Here is a 22,500-nt window from a genome sequence, read left to right as displayed (position 1 = left end):
GCTGCTCTGTTTCGGGAGCAGTCTGGGGAGCAGTGTGGGGAGCACTCTGGGGAGCAGTCTGGGGAGCAGTGTGGGGAGCACTCTGGGGAACAGTCTGCGGAACAGTCTGGGGAGCGGGTTGGGGAACGGTCTGGGGAACGGTCTGGGGAACAGTCTGGGGAGCAGTGTGGGGAGCAGTCTGGGGAGCAGTGTGGGGAACAGTCTGGGGAGCAGTGTGGGGAACAGTGTGGGGAGCAGTCTGGGGAGCAGTGTGGGGAGCAGTGTGGGGAACAGTGTGGGGAGCAGTCTGGGGAGCAGTGTGGGGAGCAGTCTGCGGAACAGTCTGGGGAGCGGGTTGGGGAACGGTCTGGGGAGTGGGTTGGGGAACGGTCTGGGGAACAGTCTGGGGAACAGTCTGGGGAGCAGTGTGGGGAGCAGTCTGGGGAGCAGTCTGGGGAACGGTCTGGGGAACAGTCTGGGGAGCAGTCTGGGGAGCAGTGTGGGGAGCAGTGTGGGGAACAGTGTGGGGAGCAGTGTGGGGAGCAGTCTGCGAAACAGTCTGGGGAGCGGGTTGGGGAACGGTCTGGGGAGTGGGTTGGGGAACGGTCTGGGGAACAGTCTGGGGAGCAGTCTGGGGAACAGTGTGGGGAGCAGTCTGGGGAGCAGTGTGGGGAGCAGTCTGGGGAACAGTCTGGGGAACGGTCTGGGGAGCAGTCTGGGGAACAGTCTGGGGAGCAGTCTGGGGAACGGTCTGGGGAACAGTCTGGGGAGCAGTCTGGGGAGCAGTGTGGGGAGCAGTCTGGGGAACAGTCTGGGGAACAGTCTGGGGAGCAGTCTGGGGAACAGTCTGGGGAACGGTCTGGGGAACGGTGTGGGGAGCAGTGTGGGGAGCAGTCTGGGGAACAGTCTGGGGAGCAGTCTGGGGAGCAGTCTGGGGAACAGTCTGGGGAGCAGTCTGGGGAACGGTCTGGGGAACGGTGTGGGGAGCAGTGTGGGGAGCAGTGTGGGGAACAGTCTGGGGAGCAGTCTGGGGAACAGTCTGGGGAACAGTCTGGGGAGCAGTGTGGGGAGCAGTGTGGGGAGCAGTCTGGGGAGCAGTGTGGGGAGCAGTGTGGGGAGCAGTCTGGGGAGCAGTGTGGGGAGCAGTCTGGGGAACAGTCTGGGGAGCAGTGTGGGGAGCAGTCTGGGGAGCAGTGTGGGGAGCAGTCTGGGGAACGGTCTGGGGAGCAGTGTGGGGAGCAGTCTGGGGAGCAGTGTGGGGAGCAGTGTGGGGAACAGTGTGGGGAGCAGTGTGGGGAGCAGTCTGCGAAACAGTCTGGGGAACGGTCTGGGGAACAGTCTGGGGAGCAGTGTGGGGAGCAGTCTGGGGAACAGTGTGGGGAGCAGTCTGGGGAGCAGTGTGGGGAGCAGTCTGGGGAACAGTCTGGGGAACGGTCTGGGGAGCAGTCTGGGGAACAGTCTGGGGAGCAGTCTGGGGAACGGTCTGGGGAACGGTGTGGGGAGCAGTGTGGGGAGCAGTCTGGGGAACAGTCTGGGGAGCAGTCTGGGGAGCAGTCTGGGGAACGGTCTGGGGAACGGTGTGGGGAGCAGTGTGGGGAGCAGTGTGGGGAACAGTCTGGGGAGCAGTCTGGGGAACAGTCTGGGGAACAGTCTGGGGAGCAGTGTGGTGAGCAGTGTGGGGAGCAGTCTGGGGAACAGTGTGGTGAGCAGTGTGGGGAGCAGTCTGGGGAACAGTCTGAGCTCCGCAGTGTTTAAATGCAGGGTCCGACTCTGCTCCGCACTCGCACTGAGGCGCCCCCTGCTGTCTGCTGTTGTGTAGCACTTCGACACACCACGCGACTGTTCACCGACAGCAGGTCACATGACACGAGTCCGTCTGCTCTCGTTCTGTCACGAAAACTCGCGAGACGTGACGGAGGATGACGCGCTACTGTGCGCGAGAGAGCGTTTTTATTCCAAAAAATAGAGACGTGGATGTTCACAAGAAGCGCGCGCTTCACAAGGGGGTCGGGGTGCGAGGCTGCAGCTTCTGAGCCGGAAGTAAATAAACATACATTTTTGCAGTGAAAACGTAACTATAGAATAGAAACTATATAATGCCCATGCATCACACACACACACACACACACACACACACACACACACACACACACACACACACAGTAGATGCATGGTAAGATTTAGGGAGTCTTCTTCCTCTCTCCTTGCATTGACAATTGACTTTTCTGAATTCTGGGTACTGTGTTAATCCAGTTGACAGTCCCTACCCCCTAAACCCTAGCCCCTATCTCCTATTCCCTGTCCGCTATTCCCTCAAACACGCCCCCTAGTCCCTACTCCCTGTGTGACCCCTGACCCGCTGGAGGGCGCATTAGCGCAGCTGCCGGACTCTGCTCCGCTTTCCTGCTCGAATAGAAACACAGAATGAAGGTAAACCTGAGTGTCAGCGACACAGTGAGGAAGACTAGCCTCTACCCTTCATCATGAAGGTGTGAGAACTGGTGTTGAACAGATACTTCGGGTTTTATTCGCTCTACAGATCAGCTGAGGAGCTCGACAGTAGGCTAGGCTAGGCTAGGCTAGGCTAAAGCAGGAGCTGGTGTGTCAGACTGACGGGCGTTCTGATTAAACTGAGCAGATAATTAAATATACAGTCATATTATTAATGAGATGATTAACACTGTGTGTGTGTGTGTGTGTGTGTGTGTGTCTGGGGGCTCAGGAGGAGGAGGAGTGTTGGGGTTGTTTACTAGTTAGCCTGCTAATGCTAACGGAGCTAACTGTGGCTCTGTCTGGCCGCTTTTCTGCTCGTCTGGGGGAAAGTGAGGGATCCTCTGTGCTGCTGCTCTCCATGGCAGGAAGATTAAGATCAGTAAAGGAAATGTGAAGTTAGAAGCTCGGAGACTTGAACAGCTAGCAGGGTTAGCAAGTCAGACTGAGGGCAGAGATCAACCCCAACTTAAGCAACTTCATTCAGTTCCACCTTAAACGGTGTAAGCTGGAATGGAGCACGAGAAGAGAACCTCCACCTTAAATGGGGCATCCCAGGCGCCCCAGTGTAAACTGCTGACCCATTTAAGGTGGAGGAACTTCAGAAGAGTGAAGGCATCTCATGCTCCATTCCACCTGAAACCCTGCAGCATTTAAGGTGGAGCTGGAGGTTCTGACAGTAGATCAAGGTGGAGAACTGAAAGCCTGTGTCCAGCACGGTTTGCTAATTCTCCAGCTGTCCACAAACCCGGACCTCCAGACCTCTCTACCATCTCTAGCCTGCAGCAGATGACCAGGCGGGGCGTTGTAGTTCCTCCAGCCCTGGTGTTGAAATGTCAGAGAGCATTGTGTGTGCAGCCCGGGTGTGTTTAGATGCCGTGCCTTAAATAGACGGCTTTGTAAGGAATAACTATGCACGGCTATTTTTATAAAGAGATCCGATCTCTGAGGGGGGCTGCAGCGTTCCACTCCGGCTTCAGCTTTCTGAAAGGCCCAACGCTGCAGGTTGGTGGATGCGCGCTGCGGCGGGGGGGGGCTTTGTTCAGACAGCTCAAATCTGATTTTTTGGGGTATCTGATCTGGGCAGGGCTGTAGTGTGAACAGCAGAAGGCCACAGTCCACTTTCTCCAGTCAGACCTAGACCTTGTTTGTGATCAGGTGTAAAAAGAGTGGAAATGAGCACAAAATACAGATGGCAAAAGTATTGACCCCCTTTAAAAGTCGTTAGATAAGTATGTGATGTTGACTGGCTCTTACTAACGCTGTGTGTGTGTTCAGGACAGCGTGTGTGTCAGTGAGGCCTGATGGAGCTGGTAGCAGTGTGACGGTGATGCTGTAAGGTGACCAGTGTGTGGCTGTGGTGGGGTATGTTGCGCTGGACGGTTCACCTGGAGGGCGGCCCACGCAGGGTGAACCATGCCGCCGTTGCCGTGGGACATAAGGTCTATTCCTTTGGTGGGTACTGCTCCGGGGAGGACTACGAGACCCTACGGCAAATCGATGTTCACGTCTTCAACACGGGTGAGATATGTTAAACCAACATGGGTAGGAGTTTAAGATCAAGATGAAGATCAGTAGGTCTCAGAAACTCTCAGAGCTTCTAACAGTGTCCAGCTAGCAGGGCTAAGTCTGACTGAGGGCAGAGATCAACCCTAACTTAAGCAGCTGCATTCAGTTCCACTTTAAATGGCACAGCAGTTACACTGTGGAGCCTAAGAGATAACTTCAACCTTCCTTCACCATTCATGGAAAAAGACTGAAGTTAGCTTGTCATGTTCCATCATACCATTATGGGTGGTGCTGAAGTGGGCGTTGGTTACTGGGCAACATTCCAGCAGCTAACTGGCTTTCCAGTTCAGCACAAAAAGGGGATCTGTGTTGTGGAGCACCATATAACCTATATCCACTACCTGGTGGCTGTGGCTGGCAGTGCTACGTATAAAACATCCACCCACACGGTTAACCACTCTGTACTCCGGGGGGCGCTAATGGACAAGTCAAAATCGGAACTGTTCACCATGGTCACACAGGTCCTCCTCTTTAGAGTATATGAGTTCTATGGAGCTCCCCTGCACTCCTCATCACTGTGTTTAGCAGTGCCGAGGGTGAGGGTGCACTCTCTCAGTGGATCCGCTGTGGCATCAGGTGTCCTACACAAAGTAAATAACCCCCCCGCGTACGGTTTATTGGAAAATTAGGTCAACAGAAGTGGTGTTGTATATTAGATATGTTTATAATTATTATTTATCTAATGTATTACTTATAATATTGCTACAGTGTTATGTAGGGGTTCCGAACAAAGAGTAAAATATATTGTGTGTAAATGTGTATTAAGATCACTATATAGAATGTTTGAGCTAATGGCTCAGGCTAGGGCTGGGCAATATGATGATATTTTATTGTTATTGTGATGCACAGTATAGTTTTCTAAGCACATTGAGGATAACAACTAACTATTTGGCTTGCAGCTCGGGTTTGCAGTGCGGTCTCATGATTCGGGCTAGTCTTTAACGCACTAAAGGGTTGGCTTGTGGTTTAGGCTAGTGGCTCAGACTAACGTTTGGGTAACTAGCGGCTTAGCAGTTGTGATGAACAGCTTGGGCTGATGAGCTGTGGTCTGCCTGTCTGTCAGTGTCTCTGCGGTGGATGAAGCTGCCTCCTGTGAGAACCGGAGGGAGAGAACATGTGCGAGAAGTTCCCTACATGCGCTACGGCCACACCGCCGTACTGGTGGACGATACCATCTACATCTGGGGGGGGCGAAACGACACAGAGGGAGCCTGCAACGTGCTGTACGCCTTTGACGTCAGTAAGTGTCCGTAACTCCGAGTGAGAGTTTCTGCAGAGGTTTGAGCAGCTGTAAGGCTTAAAGGCTGGTTCTCTCGTAAACACTCTGCTCTTTGCAGATAATCACCGCTGGTACACCCCCAAGATTTCGGGGACGGTTCCTGGGGCAAGAGACGGTCACTCTGCCTGCGTTTTAAGCAAGGCCATGTACATCTTTGGAGGATATGAACAACTGGTTGGTCCTCATTAAATAACCACTTAAAAAATCAGAATAAGAACCTAGAATCTTACGGAACTCATTCAAATCCAGAACCGGTTCAGTGTTTCCTAGATACTGAACTGGGTACACCAAATCCAGATTATTCAGCTGGAGATTTCAGGTGGAGTGATTAGCCTGTGTGGATCATGGATCTCTCTGCTCTCTCTCTGCTCATCTGTACTTTCAGGCCGACTGTTTCTCCAACGACATACACAAGCTGGACACCACCACCATGTCCTGGTCTTTAATCAATGCCACAGTAAGTCTTCAGTGTTCCAGTGGGTCTTATTATTGAGTTATATGGTGTTACGGCGCCCCCATCATCTGTACTGCAGATTTAACAGCTCTGTGAATAAAAATCAATATTAATAAATTAATATTTCATAATATGTCTTCAGGTTGCGGTTTAATCACATCCTGATCCTAATGTGGGTCACACCAGGTCTGGGCCATATGTTATGATAATGCTCAGTGTATGGATTAGACATGATTATAGAAGAGGGGGGTTTCTGATGCATGTGTGTGATGTAAGGTGTAGTGTAAAGGGTGTGTTCTGCTACAGGGCACCCCGGCACGCTGGAGGGATTTCCATTCTGCCACGATCATTGGGACGAAGATGTTTGTATTTGGCGGCCGGGCGGATCGGTTCGGCCCGTTCCACTCCAACAACGAGATCTACTGCAACAAGATCAAAGTGTTCGACACCGAGACCAACAGCTGGCTAAACACCCCCTCAACACCACTGCTGCCTGAGGGGAGACGCAGCCACTCCGCCTGTGAGTCACTCTCTCTCTCTCTCTGTCTCTCTCTGTCTGTCTGTCTGTCTGTCTCTCTCTGTCTGTCTGTCTGTCTGTCTGTCTCTCTCTGTCTGTCTGTCTGTCTGTCTGTCTCTCTCTCTCTCTGTCTGTCTCTCTCTCACACACACACACACACACACACACACACACACACACACACACACACGGCTGATTGCTGATGTTGGTGTATTGGTGACATGTCTGGAAGCTACAGATTCACTCGTTTCTCCTGTGTTCTTCTCAGTCTCCTACAACGGAGAGCTCTACATATTTGGGGGCTACAACGCTCGTCTGGATCGGCACTTTAATGACCTGTGGAAGTTTAATCCAGGTGAGAGCTGCTGCTGCACACACACACAGGCATTCAGAGACCAGTCAGATTATACTCGGTACTGATCTCAAAGTATAAAATTAGTAACTAATAATAATAATAATAATGATAATAGTGGTGGAGCCTGCAGTGCACTGCAGTGGTCAGGATAATGCAGAGGGGCTGCAGTTTCTGAACTGTTCACTAGATGGCAGCAACACCATGCTTGGAGAGACTGGTCAGTTTGTATGCTTGACTTGGTCACTATGGAGACACAGCGACACGGTGATGTCTCTGATAGATGTTGTGAGTGATGTCCGGGAGTCCTGCCTCTGTCCTGGATGAAGGAGATCTGGTTGTAGAGGTGGTGGTTCTTTAAAGGCACTCCTGTAGGTTCTGCAGTAAAACCCATTCACCCAGTTCACCTCTGTTCCCACCTCTGTTCTCTGTAGTGCTGAAAAATGTTTAATTGATGCATAGTGGGATAGTGGAACCCTTTTTGTGCTATTAAGAATCTACTAAATGTTTTAGATTAGATTGTTCAGCAGTTTTTAAAACCACGTCACAAGGCGCCTCTACAGAAATCTGCTTATCAGACAAAACCTCAGCAACACGTCAAAGTGTTAAACCTACAGCCCCCGGTGAGCAAGCCAAAGACCACAGTGCAGAAACCTCCCTGAGAGCTGGAGGAAGATCTTCTTCGTTAGTTATGAAAGTCACCGAACCACCAAGATTGTTCTACTGCTCAGGTGAGATACTAGTTAATTAAAAATAATAACAGTAATTAAATTGAAATGAATAAACACACACAAACACACTTTTCCAGTGTAATGGTGTGATCTCCTGGTCAAAATGAACGTCATCTCTAGACCTAATCCTGAACCTGAGCCCAACCTGAGTCCACGGTCTAAATCCTTTAAACATCTGTATTCTGTAGTCTAAAAAGAGGTCATCTCTAGGGTAATGTCAGAATAGCAGCGGATTGAAGCCCCTAGACTGCTTTAGAACCGTGTTCTGAACAGAGCAGGCGTCCGGCGCTGTGGCTCATGGGCACTGATGTTCATTTAGGGTCAGTTACTACATACACATCTCCTCTCATCTCATCTCATCTCATCGTGCAGAGACAGACATGGCTTGTTCTCTGGGATGTCCAGATCTGATCAGGTATATTTCATTGGATGGGAAATGGGCTGTTTTAAGCCTGATCCAGCTCTGGTTCTTTGTTTTTAATGTGTTATTCGTGTGTTTATGTAGGGTAAGTCTTGTGGTCCTCAGTTCGGTCTGGACTTTTCAGCAGAATCACTTATAGAACCGAACCAGAAGTTGAGTGTTCAGTGCTGTTCTACCACATCTGTGCGGAGCCGTCTCTATGAATAACCATTTGTGTGTTGTAGAAGCTTTCTCCTGGAAGAAGGTGGAGCCGAAGGGGAAAGGTCCATGTCCACGTAGGAGGCAGTGCTGCTGCATGGTGGGAGACCGCATTGTGCTGTTCGGAGGAACCAGGTACTGATCCTCACTGCAGAACCTCAGCCAGATTCTCTGTCCTGAACAGGGCCGGCTCTGTTCATGTGAAAAGTAGTGACAAGATCGTCATCTTAAAAAGTCGTCTCTGGACAGAAGCAGGATAAACGCTTTTTGATTGATTTCAGAAGAAACTATGAATGAGCAGGTGTCCCAATACTTTGGTCCATATAGTATATCTTGATTCAGTTGCTTTTTGTTTTTTTAAAAGAGAAACCTATACATTTTATGTCTGGTGTGTGTGTGTGTGTGTGTGTGCGCACGCGCGCTGGTGGTGGGGCTGGTGTCCTGGCCGGTGGGAGTCTGGGGGTCTGCGGCTGTAGACGAGCGTTCACTGGCCGGGTAATCGCGGTGGGTAATTAGCGAGCTAATGCAGAGATACAGGAGCGGCCTACTTTATCAGCCGGACTTATCATTGGACCCCCACGGAGCCCTGCAGACTGACCGCTGGCCAAGAGAGCAGACACCAACTCTCTCTCACACACACACACACACACACACACACGCACAAATACACACTAAGTAGCTCAGTGCAGTTTAATACAGGGTTGGTGCTGCAACACACACACACAGTTTATTCACTTCACTCAGTACTGATCAGTAAACACATTTCTCTGTGTGTGTGTGTGTGTTGGGGGGGTTCGTTAGGTGGACGTGGGTAGATGGTTGTAGATGTGGAGGACCGTGCAGCAGGAAATCCTGCCGGAGTCATGACTTCCTGTTGGGAAGCAGAGAGAGAGAGAGAGAGAGAGACCGGCTCCGGGGAGGGAGTGACCAGTGCAGATGGTGACCAGCGTTCAGGGTGTTCAGACTGACCAGTGCAGATGGTGACCAGTGCTTAGGGTGGCTGTGGGGTTGTGGTGAATGGTGTTAATGACTGAGCAGTTTTCCTGTGTGGTGTTGGTTGTTGATTAAGTTGTGTGTGTGTGTGTGTGTGTGTGCGCGCTCGAGCTGAGGGTCGTTAGTGAGATTTGCGTGTCGGAGTGCTGAGTTTAACACTGACTCTGTTTATTTGCTCTTTATTAGCAGCTAAAGTAACAGGAACGCTGTGAGAGTTATTACTGGGTGTCCGGCTGACTGTGATGAACGTGAGAGTGGGGAATCATGAGTGTGTGTGTGTGTGTGTGTGTGTGTGTGTGTGTGTGTGTGTGTGTGTGTGTGTGTGAGAGAGAGAGAGAGGAAACGAGTGTTAGATTTATAACCTGCAGACCCTGAGAGCCTGTCTCTGCACCCTGAGCCTGAGCAGATCCCCTTTGTGTGTGTGTGTGTGTGTGTGTGTGTGTGTGTGTGTGTGTGTGTGTGTTTTCATTACTGATCAGTGTTTCACACCTTCAGTGTTCTGCAGGTCAGAGAGGAAACGGGGAGGGTGGGTGTGATGAGCTATGCAGATGTGGAGCTCAGGACAGTCTCCACTTTAATGGATTAGTTTAAAGCATCAGTGTAAAGGTGGAGCGGTCAGACCCCAGCCTGAAGCTGCAGACCACCTTAAAACACCTCTGCACAGTTAAGGTGGAACGGGAAGTTAGGGCTGATTCCAGTAAGGAGCTGTAGGATAACTCCGTCCTCCTGGGCTGTGCTATATCTCCACCTTCGCGTGATGGTGTGGTGAAGTTAGCAGAAGCTTGGCTGAACGGTTCTGTTCTGTGATGGTTATAGCGAAGGGCCGGGCCGGGCCGGAGGTTTCTGCAGTTCCTCCGATGAATTAAAGGGAAACAGTAAAGTCAGTCTGTGAGGGGCGGTTTGGACTGTTCAGCTCAGCTCAGCAGGTTTGATTGAATTGTCTCTAATAATCCCTGGATGTGTGTGTGTGTGTGTGTGTGTGTTGTAATGGGTGTTACCGATCAGTAGTAATCAATCACTGAGCTTCTAAAAGAAAGGGGCGTGTGCTGTCTGTGATTCAGATCAGTTTCTGTGAGTGTGTGAGTGAGTGTGTGTGTGTGTGTGTGTGAGAGAGACAGACAGACAGACAGACAGACAGACAGACAGAGAGAGAGAGAGTGTGTGTGAGAGTGTGTGTGAGAGTGTGTGTGAGAGTGTGTGTGAGAGTGTGTGTGTTTGGGCTGTTCACCAGCACTTACTGAGTGTAAATAAGCCTGCTGTGTGTTTGAGAGGCGTGAAATTCTGCCCCCATCACACTCACAGAAACCCGACACTGTGCCAACACACACGCTCGCGCGCGCACACACACACTCACACACTCTCTCAGAGCCTATTTTTGAGTGTTTACACCTTGTTGACTTTCCAAACATTTCAGTCTGATTCCACCTGATTTTCTCTCGTTCTGTCCGATTCTCTATAAACTAACTCCATTACGGAGGAGATTAAACCACCGCCTCTATAAACTAACTCCATTACGGAGGAGATTAAACCACCGCCTCTATAAACTAACTCCATTACGGAGGAGATTAAACCACCGCCTCTATAAACTAACTCCATTACGGAGGAGATTAAACCACCGCCTCTATAAACTAACTCCATTACGGAGGAGATTAAACCACCGCCTCTATAAACTAACTCCATTACGGAGGAGATTAAACCACCGCCTCTATAAACTAACTCCATTACGGAGGAGATTAAACCACCGCCTCTATAAACTAACTCCATTACGGAGGAGATTAAACCACCGCCTCTATAAACTAACTCCATTACGGAGGAGATTAAACCACCGCCTCTATAAACTAACTCCATTACGGAGGAGATTAAACCACCGCCTCTATAAACTAACTCCATTACGGAGGAGATTAAACCACCGCCTCTATAAACTAACTCCATTACGGAGGAGATGAAACCACCGCCTCTATAAACTAACTCCATTACGGAGGAGATTAAACCATCGCCTCTATAAACTAACTCCATTACGGAGGAGATTAAACCACCGCCTCTATAAACTAACTCGATCATGGAGGAGATGAAACCACCGCCTCTATAAACTAACTCCATTACGGAGGAGATTAAACCACCGCCTCTATAAACTAACTCCATTACGGAGGAGATTAAACCACCGCCTCTATAAACTAACTCCATTACGGAGGAGATTAAACCATCGCCTCTATAAACTAACTCCATTACGGAGGAGATTAAACCACCGCCTCTATAAACTAACTCCATTACGGAGGAGATTAAACCACCGCCTCTATAAACTAACTCCATTACGGAGGAGATTAAACCACCGCCTCTATAAACTAACTCCATTACGGAGGAGATTAAACCACCGCCTCTATAAACTAACTCCATTACGGAGGAGATTAAACCACCGCCTCTATAAACTAACTCCATTACGGAGGAGATTAAACCACCGCCTCTATAAACTAACTCCATTACGGAGGAGATTAAACCACCGCCTCTATAAACTAACTCCATTACGGAGGAGATTAAACCACCGCCTCTATAAACTAACTCCATTACGGAGGAGATTAAACCACCGCCTCTATAAACTAACTCCATTACGGAGGAGATTAAACCACCGCCTCTATAAACTAACTCCATTACGGAGGAGATGAAACCACCGCCTCTATAAACTAACTCCATTACGGAGGAGATTAAACCACCGCCTCTATAAACTAACTCCATTACGGAGGAGATGAAACCACCGCCTCTATAAACTAACTCCATTACGGAGGAGATGAAACCACCGCCTCTATAAACTAACTCCATTACGGAGGAGATGAAACCACCGCCTCTATAAACTAACTCCATTACGGAGGAGATGAAACCACCGCCTCTATAAACTAACTCCATTACGGAGGAGATGAAACCACCGCCTCTATAAACTAACTCCATTACGGAGGAGATTAAACCATCGCCTCTATAAACTAACTCCATTACGGAGGAGATTAAACCACCGCCTCTATAAACTAACTCCATTACGGAGGAGATGAAACCACCGCCTCTATAAACTAACTCCATTACGGAGGAGATGAAACCACCGCCTCTATAAACTAACTCGATCATGGAGGAGATTAAACCACCGCCTCTATAAACTAACTCCATTACGGAGGAGATTAAACCACCGCCTCTATAAACTAACTCCATTACGGAGGAGATTAAACCACCGCCTCTATAAACTAACTCCATTACGGAGGAGATTAAACCACCGCCTCTATAAACTAACTCCATTACGGAGGAGATTAAACCACCGCCTCTATAAACTAACTCCATCACGGAGGAGATTAAACCACCGCCTCTATAAACTAACTCCATTACGGAGGAGATGAAACCACCGCCTCTATAAACTAACTCCATTACGGAGGAGATGAAACCACCGCCTCTATAAACTAACTCGATCATGGAGGAGATGAAACCACCGCCTCTATAAACTAACTCCATTACGGAGGAGATTAAACCACCGCCTCTATAAACTAACTCCATTACGGAGGAGATTAAACCACCGCCTCTATAAACTAACTCCATTACGGAGGAGATTAAACCACCGCCTCTATAAACTAACTCCATTACGGAGGAGATTAAACCACCGCCTCTATAAACTAACTCCATTACGGAGGAGATGAAACCACCGCCTCTATAAACTAACTCCATTACGGAGGAGATGAAACCACCGCCTCTATAAACTAACTCGATCATGGAGGAGATGAAACCACCGCCTCTATAAACTAACTCGATCATGGAGGAGATGAAACCACCGCCTCTATAAACTAACTCCATTACGGAGGAGATTAAACCACCGCCTCTATAAACTAACTCGATCATGGAGGAGATGAAACCACCGCCTCTATAAACTAACTCCATTACGGAGGAGATGAAACCACCGCCTCTATAAACTAACTCCATTACGGAGGAGATTAAACCATCGCCTCTATAAACTAACTCCATTACGGAGGAGATTAAACCACCGCCTCTATAAACTAACTCCATTACGGAGGAGATTAAACCACCGCCTCTATAAACTAACTCCATTACGGAGGAGATTAAACCACCGCCTCTATAAACTAACTCGATCATGGAGGAGATGAAACCACCGCCTCTATAAACTAACTCTATTACGGAGGAGATGAAACCACCGCCTCTATAAACTAACTCCATTACGGAGGAGATTAAACCACCGCCTCTATAAACTAACTCGATCATGGAGGAGATTAAACCACCGCCTCTATAAACTAACTCCATTACGGAGGAGATGAAACCACCGCCTCTATAAACTAACTCCATTACGGAGGAGATTAAACCCATAATATTATGTAATATGAATTTTAGCCCATCGCGTTCTGCAGCTGCTTCATGCTCATCGATTACTTAGTGTTAGTGTTATTTGTGGGGCAAAGCAGATCCTGTAGTGCTGAAAGCCTCATTTTGCACAGGATAGAATTAAAAATTGTACTTGTGGAAATATGTAACCAGAATAAGCTGAATGAAGTCCTGTTATGCTTGATAATAAATGAATGAATAAATGAGAATACTGTGATCCAGCAGGAAAGTGTTTAGGTCATGCCACCCAGTCCTGCTGTTAATACCTCCTGTTAATTCCAGTACATGAACACTACCTTCCTTATGTTCAGGTACTGTCCCCTTAAGGCCGTACTACTGCGTGGGTAGACTCTGCCGTCCAGGCTGTGACATGAAAGCAGCATGGAGGGGAACTGGAGCGCTGAGCTCCATGTTCAGTTCATTGGGATATTGATTTTAGGTCATATCGCCCAGCGCTACTCCTGAGTGAGCGGCACACACTCCTGTCCCCTCAGTTCCGGTGTGTGACTCAGTCCGGGGTGACGGTGAGGTGTGTGTTGATGTCATCGGTGATGTTAGGCTGGGTGTGTGTGGGGGTCTCTCCGTGTCTCTGGGCGCTGAGGTTGAGGACAGGATGTAAACAGGAGCGTGGCAGATTGGCATGCTGGGAAAGCACAGGATGCCGTCCGGCTGTCGCTCGCTCTGACGAACCACCTCCACCTTCCCCCACTCCATCCGCACCCCCTCCTTTAATCTCTGTAATGTATTTGATTATTTATTTGTGGCTCACAGCTCCGCTAGGATTACCAGCACACATGGGGGTCCCAACAGGTGCAGGTGTGTGAAAGGTGGGTTAGGGTTTGGTTTGATGGAACACATTTATACACCACAAATCACCCAAAATACACTATATGGACAAAAGTATTGGGACACTTGCTCATTCACTGCTTCTTCTGAAATCAAGGTTATTAAAGAGTTTCTCCTGGTTCTGTTGGAGTGACTGTCTCTACTGTCCAGAGAAGAAGACTTTCTACTAGATTCTGGAGGAGCAGCATTGCTGTGAGGATTTAATTATATTCTGCCACAGGAGCGTTAGGGAGGTCAGGATGTTGGATAATGATCACCACCTAGGGCTGGGCGATATGGTAAAAATACTATATCACGATAATTAACTTTTTTCGTGATACGCAATATTTATCACAATACATGTAATCAATCACAGACTAAAACATCAGTATCAGACTCTTATAAACTACTGTTCAGATCCTCTCCTGTACTGAACACAGTGATTTATACTCAACATCTGCTGCTCTTCATCTAATGAACCCTTCAGTCTAATCACACTGTTAGTAATGAACCCTGCAGCTGATCAGTGTTTATTAAGCACTAACAGTCTCCTGCATATGATTATAAAAGCTTACTTTTATCACGCTAAATTAAAAATACATTTTATCACGATATGATAAAATACTGTCCTGTTGCGCAGCTCTACCTCCACCCCAACTCATCCCAAAAGTCCACAAACATACAGCGTAAGAGACTGTGGGGTGAATTCTAATTCAGTATAAGGGTCATTATTGTTGTGCACACACACACACACACACACACACACACACACACTAGTGTTTAGCTGCAGTGTGGGTGGGGAACAGTGTATGGTGATGTATCTGACATTTACTGAAGGTAAACGCACTTACACACGCCTCAGTTACACACGCTCGCAGCACCGGCTCGGAGCATTAGGACCTCAGAGCTGTGAGAAGTGCAGAGGAGCACCATGTTCCTCAGCAGAGGAGCAGCTGGATTGAGCCTGGCTTATTATGGGATTTTTTCATTCCAGCTTGAAACCGCTGCACAGTTGAAGGCGGACTGGAAATTGAAGGTGCCGCAGTGGAAGCGTGCCGTGTGTGTGTGGAAGGTGGGGCGGTGATGGGGGTCAGGTTTGCTTTAGTAAGAAAGTAAAGGTTGTTGATGTTGGAGGAGGAGTTTAACTCTTTGTAGTTCTGTAGCGCTTCTCTCCTCCAGCTCTCAGCACCTCCTTCTCATCTCTGACCTCCTTCACATTTTGTTTTTGTTGCACACACTCCAGGTCAGAGGGGAGTGAACAGGCGTTTCCGTGCTGGAGGCAGGATACAGGGAAACACACACACATACACACACACTGATAAGAACAAAAAAAACACCTGTAGTGTGCAGAGGAAGGAGAACACAGAGGCACAGCTGCAGAAAGTGCTCTTCTCTTTAGCTCCATGTGGACAGGGTCCTGGTGGTCAGCAGAGCATTAATCAGGTCTAAGTTTTTGCTTCAACCTTAAGTTCAGCCCAAGAACGTTCTTCTGAAGTCAGAGCTGCCTGTAGCACCGAGATTAGAATCTGAACTCTCTGCAGCTCAACAGAATTGTCCAAACCTGACCACCACCAACCAGAGGCCCAGTAAAGGATGACTCTATAAATGACCATACGGGGCTCTAGTGTTTAGATAGTGTCTGGAACCTCACAAGCTGCATTCATTTTCAGTGCCATGTCCTGTATATTAAATTCCCTTAGTGTCACAGTGTCTATAGAAGCATTCAGCCCATCAGACGTTTCCCTGCTTTTATATGGATTCAGGAGGAAGTTTTTACATGTTTTACAAAAATATAAAAATAATAAATGGATGTGAAACAGATTCCTACGAAGTAAAGTCAATTAAATAGACGTAGTGATTAGGTTAGGGTTAGCTCATTTAGAGCTCCAGCAGGCAGTTGATGCTGGTAGTCTCACAGTCAGTGAAGTGGAGATCACTGGAGTGCAGTGGATAAATCTCTAGTGTGGTTTAATCACGCCTGTCTGGAAGCTCCAGTCACAGCTTCTTCAGTGTTTCTGACTACAAGTGAAGACACCATGAAGACAGAAGAACCCTCCACCCAGCTCTGAGAGAAGCTCTCTGAGGAGTTTCAGTAATAAAATGACTTCCTAAAATAAAAGGAGTGATGATTCAGATCTGGAGGGTAAGTTAAACTCATCAGTAAGGAATGGAGGAATATGGCCTGGAGCAGCCCGTCCTCTCACACCGAGAGACCGTGCAGGAAGGAGACCAGTGAGGGAGGACACCAAGACACCTGGGACTAGTCTGAAGGAGTTCAGCTGAAGCTGCCGCCGTGCTGTGTTAGTGGAGATGTGCAGTGTTCGCTGTCTGCTCTGAAGGCTAAAAAGCTGCAGTTTGATCTCCTTCTCCAGAGAAGCTTCTTCCAGATGGACTCTGAGTCTCCCACAGGCCTGCAGAGTCTCTCCCAACTCCAGAGTAGTGTGAGGTGTCTTGGTGGCCTCCCTCATTAGTCTCCCTTTTTCTTGATCGCTGTCTGCCTAATAGTGACCACTAGTCTAGAACTTCCCCATCACACAATACTACCAGCGCTGGGAAGGTGAAGGCTAGCAAGGTTTCCCCCGGGACACGTGAAGAAGCTCCGCTACATCATCTCAAACTGCCACTAACACAACAGGAGAACGCTGACTGCTGATTCGGTTACATCAGCTAACAGATGCCCATGCTGGCTAGCATTGTCCACGCTAAGTAATGGGGCGGGGGAGGCCAGTAGTACCCACATAGAGAGAGACCGAGGACAGTTATGCTGTCAGCCAACACTGATGGATGGCTGTGGCAGCACAGGAGACTGAGACCTCTGAAAGCTTGGGGTGGAGCAATTTCTATCTATCGCTTTAATAACAGCCGTGAGTGTTTCCTGAATTACCCCTGCAGCTCTGAGCACCTCCGGCTGAACGGCTACGCTGCTTTTAGCCTCCGTTTTTGCTCTCTGCTTTCCCAGAAACTTCCAGCGTGTCCCGCTGAACCTGATGCTTAACCCCCCCGGCCCTGCAGCCTAATCCCGCTGGCGGTCCCGAGGGGCTCTGATAGGTAACCTGGAGGGTCTGAGTCTCTAAGATTAAGGTGGAGGACGTCTGGATTTTGAGGAATGTGAGGATAAGTCCCAAATCCGATGGAGATATGAATTGATTAGCTGAATTATCTCTGAGGCAGCTCTGACGTGGCGGCGGCTGCTCTGAGTGGGGATGAATAAGCAGCACACTGAGGTCCTTCAGCTTCAGACCCTCTCAAAGGAGAAGTTCAGACTCCAAATTCAGTCGATTAGCCGACTCCGGTTTGGTGTCTGATGTGAGCGTCTTTAGATTACAACCGGAATCTCTAAACACGCCCCCCAAAGCCCTCATTCCTTCGCTTTGCAGGTTTGATAAAGCTCATGTCTCTTTTTATTATTGATGGACCTTACGTACACATTTACCCCTGGACAGCTCCTCTAACGGTTCCTCCAGCGTTCCTCAGCTCTGTGGAGAAGGTTCTGTTTGGGTCCCTCCGTCTCCTAAACCTCATCCATCTACCAGCTGATGAAGATCCGGAGGAGCTCTGAGAGAGACGCTGAGAGACAGATGCATTAGGGGACGTGTTTGTTAGCAGTGTTAGCCTAGCATCTCCTGTTGAAACCTACAGAAGCTCACGTCAGACACCGAACACGTCTTGACTGAGCGACTGGATCTGGGGTCAGTCATGTTTCACAGAACTGCTCCTTTCATGAGCGCCTCTGTGACGCTGCAATCTGCAGTTCTGTATCTTCCAGACGTTCCGCAGGGTTAATAAGGTTCTAAAACAAACGCTCTCATGCCTATAAGCCTCTCGTACATCTGGACTCAGCAGATAAGCTTTTCCTCAGGAAGTCATATTGCATGATGAGTTCCTGTGAGCTGAAGCAGTCTGGAGGAGAGGAAGAGTCTCGCACATGAAATCCTCTGAAGAATGAGGATGTGCCCAGTGAGAGGACTGACACGGTTCTCTCGAAAGCCCTCCCCCTCGGTCGCCATGACTACAACACTAAAACAAGCCCATAATTTATCTCCTATTCAAACCCACTCTTAGAGTTTTATATGGAATGATGATGATGATGATGATGAAGGTAAAATAGTGAATAGTGAATCTGAACTAATGCAGTTCTCTTTAGGGACTACTTTCTGTAGCCGCACTACACCCTGCAGCATGTATCCCTCCACCATTTTAATGAACTGGTTCTAAAAGCAGGTTCTAGAGCCGAGCTCTTCTCAGAACTCTGGTAGAACCGTGTCTCAGGCATCAGGCAGCGTCTTCATCACCATTAGGTGAAGAACTTTCTGTGAGGAGCTTTTAGTAGAGCTTCAGACGTCTGCTTCCCTTCACCTCCACTGTAGAACCACAGCTCTGACTGGGGGAGATTATCTAGAACCTCCACTGTAGAACAGTGGAAAATTGGTGGAGTTCCGTTTTAAATTCATGGCTTTGTACAGAGACAGTTAATAGAATTTTTAAGGTGGAACTGGTGGTTTTGGGTAGTAAATAAAATGGCCTGAGGGGCTGGAATGTAACTGCTGTATCATATAAAGTGGAAATGGTGGTGTTTGGATTGTAAATGAAATGGCCTGAGGTGCTAGAACGTAACCGCTGTGCTATTTAAGGTGGAATTGGTGGTTCTGGATAGTAAATAAAATGGCCTGAGGCGACAGTATGTAACTGCTGCTTCACTTCAAGGTGGAAATGGTGGGTCTGGATAGCAAATGCAATGGTTTGCACCAATGAAGGTGGAACTGTTTTTTTTAGATTTTAGTAACATTTCATTTTAAGGGGGAATATAAGATTCCTATAAGATACAGTTAAATAAGAAATTCTGCACTGAAGCAAACGGGCATTATTTAACACTGTGCTAATTGGGGGGCTGTAGACGTATATTGCCTGTTGGCTACATTAGCCTAGTTGCTCCAGTGTTTAACTTAAGATGCTAAACTAAAAGCATCAGCTGAGGAAGTTCATCAGTCACCTTTCGCTTAAGTGTGTGTGTGTGTGTGTGTGTGTGTGTGTGTGTGTGTTAGGGGAGGGCTAGCTGTGTTTCTCACTGATACTCTGCTGATCTTGTAACAGAAACGACCCGTCAAACACCAGGACACACCGTAAACTCACACTCCTCCACTTCCCCCCACCAACTCCCAGCATCCTCTCTCTCTCTCTCTCTCTCTCTCTCTCTCTCGCCCCCTCTCAGTGCAGGGAGGCTCGGCCGGCTGCGACGTTGAGCTCAATTTCACCTCTAACGGCGATGTTTACGAGGGCGCGGGAAACGCGGCGCTGCTCCGTGCCGCTGTGTGATCGGTCAGAAACGTCCAGCTACTGGAATCTGGACCCTCTGATAAAGCTCTAATCCACATTTACACACCAGTACACCACACACAGTTAGAACAAATGTGTGTGTGTGTGTGTGTGTGTGTGTGTACTTATTCTGACCTTTTTCTTCCAGTCCAGGTGGTCAGTGTAAAACTGGGTCCAGGAGGGCTGCTGGATTGACCTTTGAGCCAATATGGAGTTCGATATAAAGCAGAAACATATAAGATCACGGCTCTGTGCTCGTCAGCTGGAACCAGTTACATTTCAGTCTGTTTTAGTGAGAACCGTGAGGACGGGCCAGTCTGTAATCTGTCTCAGGGTTCTAGCTAACAATGCCTAACCTGCAACACAGCAGAACCATCAGTCTCGTCTTGAAGGTGATGAAGGTGATGAAGCAGGAAAAATGAACAAGCATAAGAATCTCACACACTTTGACAAGAACCAGACTGTGATGTTCTAGATAATGACTGGGTCAGAACATCTCCAGAACATCAGGCAGGTCTTGTGGGGTGTTTCTGCTATGCAGTATTTAGTACCTACCAAAAGTGCTCCAAGGAAGGACGACCTTGGGACGTGTGCACCCGAGGCTCAGTGAAGCTCGTAGAGGTCCCACCAGTTTACAGGACTGAAAGGATCCGCTGCTGATGTTAGTCCTGGTGCCAGAGACCACAGCAGGACCCCTGCAGGAAGAACGTTAGAGCAGGAAGACACTACGCTGAACACGGCTCACACACTGGCTCCTTTATTTCTTTCTTTATTTATTAAAGTTTGGGATTACGGATCACTCTGGCTACAACATGATGAAGGTCCACAGAGCAGCAGATGTTGCACATGGTGGAAACTCCTGGAGTGTGGGGCGCGCAGAAAAACCGCTGGGAGATTCTCACAGTGGTCCGACGGTCACTCGGCAAGTGTGTTTCCATGGAAGCAGAAAATAAAGCAGTTGGATAATTAGAAGGTCCTGATCAGTAGATTATGGGAATGGAAGCCCACGTTGCCCAGTTTACCACACACACAAGCTTAATTATGGAAGCACCTCCCTTTTTAGTATTTTAGCAGGAAATGATGTCATTAAAACATTACATCACAAAAAGCTGTTTTTACCGTTCCATCACTTAGAAAGTTGATCAAATGTAGCTACTGATAATGTTCTAACCATTATTTTCTGTGTGTGTGTGTGTGTGTGTGTGTGTGTGTGTGTGTGTGTGTGTGTGTGTGTTTGTTGGTTTGTTGTGAGTGAGCTCTTTGTTGGAGGGGTTCAGTCTCTCAGACGCTGTTTAAAGTTTAACACTGTGGTGTTTATTTATCTCCCCCAGCTCAGAGCATGAACACAATGTCCTTTTCCCTCCTGTCCTCCCTGACAGCGGTGTAGGGTTAAAAGCCCTGGTGTGTGTGTGTGTGTGTGTGTGTGTGTGTGTGTGTGTGTGTGTGTGTGTGTGTGTGTGTGTGAGAGAGAGAAACCGCAGCGTTCCTGAGGCTATCAGGCAGGTTCATAGGGCACGATTCATTAAGCGTGAGCAGCGCAGCGGCGGCTGAAGGTAAATAAACAGCAGCGCGTGTACGCTAATGTAACAGCCTGTGGAAGTGCTGAGGGTCCTGCAGTAATCCGGGGTGGAGGACCCCCCGCCGGGCATGGGGCAGTAATGAGTTCCCCAGATGCCCCCCTCCTGGACCCCCGGGACCCCTGAGCTCGTGCTCCAGCCTCTCCCAGCCTCTTTAAAGCGCCAGCCTGTTTGTTTAGGGAAGATTAGGAGCGTAAAAGCCTTACAACATCCCGCACGCCGAGAGGGAGCGAGAGAGAGCAAGAGAGCTGCTGCAGGTTGAAGCTCAGAGGCTGATCTGGTTCAGTTCTTCAGTCTTGAGCTGAAATATCTACTAAACTAAAGAATCAGACAGCTTTAATAAACCCTGAGTACCAATGATGTTAATATTACCCCTCCCTCCCAGCACTGATCACACTCTACTAACATCCGCGGAAGACAAGCGTCCAGGCTTTTTTCTGTCCTGGCACCAAAGTGGTGGAACGAGCTGCCCCTGGGTGTCCGATTGGCCGAGTCGCTCGCTGTCTTCAAACCCAGACTGAAGACCCACCTCTTCAGAGAGTACTTGGGCGAATAGAGTACTATGGTCACCTTATTGTATTGTGTTTAGTAATGTCTAAGCTTGGAGGTATCGTTTGAATTATTAGTCTATTCTAACTAGCTGAGGTTTTTCTTGGGTAAATAGCAAAGCACTTTGTAAGTCGCTATGGATAAGAGCGTCTGCTAAATGCTGTAAATGTAACACACACACTGGTCAGCTGCTTCTGTAACCGTCTAAGCTGAGTCAGTTATAGGTCAGGAAGTGAGGGTGTTGTTCAGTGTTACTGTGTGTGTTGGATGGTTACACACAGAGAGAAGGGCTGGGCTGTATGTGAGCAACACCATCACAGAGGACCCTCCAGCAGGACCCTTACTACCTTCAGATAGGGAGTAGAACGAAATCACTCACTGCACCTCTGCACCTACTTTACTAAATTACATCATCCAACATCCTGACCTTACTAATACTCACTTGTCACGGAATGCAGTCAATCAAATCCTCACAGCAATGCTCCTTCAAAATCTAGTAGAAAGTCTTCTTTTCTGGACAGGAAGAATCTCTTTTTACTAGCCTTGATTGCAGAATCAGAAATACTTTATTGATCCCAGGAGATAAAATTACAGCAGAATTTTAGAAGAAACAGTAAATGAACAGGTGTCCCAGTACTTTTGGTCATATCGTGTATCGATCAGAGAGTGCATGTTTTCTTTCTTTGACATCATTGTCAAAGAAATCATTGGATCGTAGTGACTGAGCGGTACTGCAGGTGCTATGTGGATCTGCAGCTCATGGCCTCAGTAAACAGTGGCAGAGCTGATTTGCCCATGGATCCACATGAGCTACAGGTCAGGTCTACACAAGGAGTGCGGACAGTAGAGTGATTCTGTCAGTTATTGGGACACGGCCTCCTCTCTTCTTTC

The 22,500-nt window shown here is 48.4% G+C and overlaps 1 protein-coding gene across 1 annotated transcript in view; it reads left to right on the top strand.

Annotated features, from left to right (window-relative positions):
• The first annotated feature begins 2,326 nt into the window (after window positions 1-2,326).
• Window positions 2,327-22,500, top strand: part of klhdc3 (kelch domain containing 3) — a 24,710-nt gene continuing 4,536 nt past the window's right edge. The window contains exons 1-8 of the mRNA XM_072677222.1: window positions 2,327-2,409; window positions 3,748-3,990; window positions 5,102-5,278; window positions 5,376-5,491; window positions 5,703-5,774; window positions 6,078-6,291; window positions 6,557-6,643; window positions 8,017-8,125. Coding sequence (XP_072533323.1) covers window positions 3,837-3,990; window positions 5,102-5,278; window positions 5,376-5,491; window positions 5,703-5,774; window positions 6,078-6,291; window positions 6,557-6,643; window positions 8,017-8,125 — 929 coding nt within the window. The 5' untranslated portion in view covers window positions 2,327-2,409; window positions 3,748-3,836. The remainder of the gene's footprint in view (window positions 2,410-3,747; window positions 3,991-5,101; window positions 5,279-5,375; window positions 5,492-5,702; window positions 5,775-6,077; window positions 6,292-6,556; window positions 6,644-8,016; window positions 8,126-22,500) is intronic.

The sequence above is a fragment of the Salminus brasiliensis genome, chromosome 4 (assembly GCF_030463535.1).
Source record: "Salminus brasiliensis chromosome 4, fSalBra1.hap2, whole genome shotgun sequence".
Lineage (NCBI taxonomy): Eukaryota > Metazoa > Chordata > Actinopteri > Characiformes > Bryconidae > Salminus > Salminus brasiliensis.
Note: the sequence above shows the minus strand (reverse complement) of the source record. Positions and strands in the feature narration are given on the sequence as shown.